Raw genomic sequence first — 4788 nt, 5'->3', positions numbered from 1 at the left:
ATTTAAAATAAAGCTAAATGCTAAAAGCTATACACTACTTTTGAATTCATTTTTGGATTCTGTGTACAAATGCAATTAATCGTGATTAATCAGGGAAATCATGTGATTAATTAGATTAAACATTTTAATCGTTGCCCAGTCCTAATTATTACCCATTTTATTAATTAACGCTGGACGTAGGAAACATTTTCTTCCATTCTGTGATGTTTTTAACATGTTAAATGAGAAATAAATATAGCTTGAGCCTCAAATTAAGAGTTAAAACATCTTAAAACACATCAGTCAGCTGTTTAGTTGAAGATTTGGATAATTCTTATATATTCTCTCCTGGGTTCTGATAAAAACGCACATGTGGAACAAACACCAAACGAATGAGCAAAGATCAGGCTTTTATTGATCTGTTCCGACAGGCCGAGCTCACATTTCCTCTTCCGTCTCAGCCCGAGTTACAGTTTTAAAAAGAAAGAAACAGAAGGAGAGTGAAGTCTCTTAGTCTCTGAAGGCCCACAGCTTCTCCCGGCCGGCGCCTCGGCTCCTCCCGCAGTAATAAACGGCCGAGTCTCTCTCCTCAGAGCCCAGCAGCAGCAGCGAGCCGTCGGCCGCAGCAGACATCTTATCGGCTCGCACGCCGTCGCCGTACTTCACCCTGAGGCGGTCTGAGGTCATGAGGGTCAGGAGCATCCTGGGACCCTGTCCTGCTGCCTTGCTGTACCAGCTGATGACGGAGGGGGGGGTCGACGCTGTGGCACTGAGGTCATCCAGCAGGGGGCACCGCAGGGTGACGTTCTCCCCGACTCCCACCCGGACGGTGGAGGCCGGCGGCACGGCCGCCAGCTGCTGGAAACCTGGAAAACAACCACGTTAAGAGCAGAGGAGAGAGTTTTATTCTGGATTCTGTGCAGAAATGTATATGGTGAACACTTAAACCAGCAGAAGAAGAACTCAAAACTCCCAGAGTCAGAATCTGTTCAGTATAAAAGGCAGAAACGGCTCTTAACACAACTTAATTTCTGAAAAGGGACATTTTTGTCCCCTTTTAAAACGACATAAAAACATCATATATTAATATTTTTTTCTGCTTTTTTTTTCATAGATCTTTTATTCCACTTTAGTTCTGATCATAACTATCAAGTTTTCAAGTATTTTCAAAAATTGAACCCTTTATATACTAGTTTATATGATGTAAACGCCAATTTCTGTAAAAAAAACAAAAAAACAAACAAAAACTGCTATATTTTCAATATATAGACTGCAAAGTGGAAGTGTTGAGCGGGGATAATTATGGTCTGGGATATATCAATGATCAGCAACAACATTGATTTTTTAGATTTTTACTATGTCTGATTTAAAAAAAAAAAAACTCCTTAATTTCTGAAAAGGGACATTTTTGTCCCCTTTTAAAACGACCTAAAAACATCATATATCAATATTTTTCCACTTTTTTCCATAGATCTTTTATTCCACTTCAGTTCTGATCATAACTACCAAGTTTTCAATTATTAAAAAAAAATGAACCCTTTAAATGCCAGTGTATATGAGGTAAACACCAATTTCTGTTAAAAAAAAACACACACAAAAACTGTTATATTTTCAACATATGCAGTGCAAAGTGAAACATTCTATGGGGGATCATTAGGTCTGGGATATGTCATTGATGAGCTACAACATCGGTTTTATCAGCTTTTTAGTTTTTCTGCAGTGGCAGATTACAGAAACGGCTCCCATAGACATCCATTATAATCCATATTTTGAAAATAATGGCACCTAAAGGCTTAAAATTTGGGCTAAAAAGTTCAAATTGGCATCTAAAGGGGTAATTTTTTTTTAAATAATTGAAAACTTGGTAGTTATGATCAGAACTGAAGTGGAATAAAAGATTTATGAAAAAAAGTGGAAAAAAAAGTAATATATGACGATTTTAGGTCGTTTCAAAAGGAGACCTAAAAATGTCCCTTTTCAGAAATTAAGTTGTTTTTTTTCTACACAATAAAAAAATTGCATTCTATATGATGTGTGTTTGAAATTTGAAAAAATTGTCAAAAATGCCCAACTGGACCAAATATGATGAGTATCACTATCTACAGTGTGAAATTAAAGGAGAAAGTTCACCCCAAGTGGACAAAAATGTCCCCTATCAGGGATTAGGGTTAAGGACATCACTTTCAGATCCTGTTCATCTGCTGGAGATAGTTCTTTAGGCCTGACACTTCTTCTTCTGTCCTCCACTTGTCCAGTTTCCTCAAATGTTTTAAGGACACACTGCACACCGTGCTGAGATTTGCCAAGTTTTCAGCTAACAGCTCTTTGGGAATCACCTTGTTGCTGCAGAAATCCTGTTTTCTGTCTGTCACACTGTGTTATCTTTGCTGTTTTTCACACATGCAGCTAAAGAAATGGGAACAAATCTTAATTCCAGTCTGAAACCCACAAAGAGCTTCTAGATTATTCATTTCTGGTGGCATAAAACAGTTTAATCGTTTCATTTATATTAATCGTTCCATAATTAGTCATTAGATTATATCTTATATTCCTTTTTTAAGCTTTAAATTGAATCTTTTTTACTTTTTCTGGATGTTGAATAACATATAATTCTTATTATTGTCTGTTTTTTTTCCTACTTTTCTACTTTTAGACGTGATAACGTTCATTATTTTGGGATTAGGATTTTTTTAAACTGAATTTCTTATATTAATTTGACTCTTTTGGTAACTGAAAGCAGTTTTAACGTAAATGTACAAAAAAGTTGAAACTATGAAGCTGTTTTTCACAGATGCAGCTAAAGAAATGGGAACAAATGATGTGTCTCTGTGACAGGCTGCTTGGAACAAAGTGCCTAAAGATCCAGTTTAAAACGGCTTCTTTGCTCAGTTGGACACAACACTGGTTCATCCCTTGAGTTAGGAGCCTTTTTCCTGCCTGAACGGTTCACAGCTCAGAGTTAAGTGGCTTAATGAAGAAAAACTGGACTGAAAATGAGGAAAAAAGCAGAAAATGTCCAACGAAAAACGATGAAAAACCTTCAGAAAGTGTTGAAACTATTGCTGAAGATCACTTAAGCTGCTTGGATGCAAAATATAACGAAATAAAAGGCGTCTCATGACCAAAATACTTCAAAAACCACATAAAATACCTAAAATGGCTTCCAAAACCATACAAATGTAGTTGGAAATTAAATGCTATACAATAAATTATATCTAAAAGTCTGTTTCTGTTCATTTTAGGCCACTATTTGAGTAAATTAATGTAAAAAAATCTAATAATTTTTTGTTGCTCGTCTGCTTTAAAATGGCTTTCAGCCTTTAACTAATAATTTCACATTCTTTTCATAAAACAACAGAATTACACTGAGAATAATTTCTCCTTTTTATTGAGAGATTAAAAGTAAAAATAGTTCCTCTAAAAAAGTGAAGAAAAATAAAGATTTATTACACTAAACGAGTTCATGAAAAGCTGTTTTATCTGAATTCTGTTAAAGTAAATTATACATAACATGATCAAAATAAAACAATGGAGCTTCAGACTGTAAAAGAACTTTAATTTAGTTACAATAAAGGAAAAATATCAGCAGAATAACTGGAAATGTTTTAAAACGTCTTAAATTAAGTATTTTCTTAAGTTTTTTTAAGTTAAATAATTAAAGTTAAAAACACTTTTATTTATTTTGTTCCTCTAAGTCCAGCTAATGATTTTCATTATCACTTCATATTTTTGGCCACTTTTAAATGGATTAAAAGTTATTTTATATTCACATTACTGATAGAAAACAGAAATCTTTAGAGTTTAAGTTTCTATTTTCCAACTAATTTAATGAATATTTCCTCTTTCAAACTGGAATCTTTAACTTGAAACATTAAAATCGTCTCATAATGCCTTAAAAAAAAGCTTTTTATTAACTGTGTGGATGCAGATTTGATAAATTAAAGGAGACTCACCGCTGAGAGCGAGCAGGATCACACAGACAGACGCCATCTCAAAGTGAGGAAACCGATCCAGCTGCTGTTTTTGTTCATCAAACCAGCCGAGCGTGACATTTCAAAACAACTTTTACACATGAGCAGCTCAGTTTGTGGACTCTGACAGAGTCTCCCTGTTCCCTGAGTCTTAGCTGCTGTTTCCTCGGTTTGTTCTGTGTTCCTGTTTTAGTTTCCAGCCCTCCGTTACGCTCGGTTTCAACTCCTCGAGTGGGTATTTAGAAGAAAAAATACATAAATACAGCTTTGTGTGTCCATCTTTCTTAAAAAATAGATCTTTACTGCTGGCCCCAAGTATAACATCTACAATATCTGAATCTAAGCTTGTATCTAAGACCTTAGACCGAGGCCCTTTCAGTTCAGAATCATCACAGGTTTACTTAGAAGCTGGTTCTGTAAGAGATTAAATAAACCACAGAACCGCAAGTTTATGAAACAGGAAATTATCTTTATGTAAATATCATGTATTCAGTTCCATTTACCTTTTTGTTAAAGAAAGAATATCTTTAAGTAAAATGAATAACTCAAGTACACCACAAAAACAACCAAAACGGATGTAAAACAAGACAATAAAATATTTCAATAACCCAGAAAAAGTTGGAAACAATAAGAAATGTGGTTCCACTTCACTGTTTACTGGCTGTCAACCTCCAGTCTCAGTCTCAGGTGGATAAAAGTAGCAAAATAATTAATAAGCGGGCTCTCGGGTGGATTTCTAGGCATGGGCCGGTATGATAACTTTAGGCAAAAATACCACAGTTTCACAGTATTATGATTACAGCTCGAAAATGTGTATTTTGAATGTCTGTATTTAACA

At 35.0% G+C, this 4788-nt stretch overlaps 1 protein-coding gene across 1 annotated transcript; it reads right to left on the bottom strand.

The window, feature by feature from the left end:
* Positions 1 to 393: 393 nt before the first annotated feature.
* sid1 (secreted immunoglobulin domain 1) lies at positions 394 to 3969 on the bottom strand. Its single transcript, XM_075484556.1, has 2 exons — positions 3933 to 3969; positions 394 to 845 (listed from the first exon to the last, which is right to left on the bottom strand). Exons 1-2 carry the CDS (start codon positions 3967 to 3969, stop codon positions 490 to 492), a joined length of 393 nt encoding a protein of 130 aa, XP_075340671.1. The 3' UTR covers positions 394 to 489.
* Positions 3970 to 4788: the final 819 nt, after the last annotated feature.

Source organism: Odontesthes bonariensis, chromosome 15 (genome assembly GCF_027942865.1).
Source record: "Odontesthes bonariensis isolate fOdoBon6 chromosome 15, fOdoBon6.hap1, whole genome shotgun sequence".
In the NCBI taxonomy this organism is placed as follows: domain Eukaryota; kingdom Metazoa; phylum Chordata; class Actinopteri; order Atheriniformes; family Atherinopsidae; genus Odontesthes; species Odontesthes bonariensis.
The sequence above is the reverse complement of the archived record's forward strand: the minus strand, read 5'-3'. Positions and strand labels throughout refer to the sequence as shown.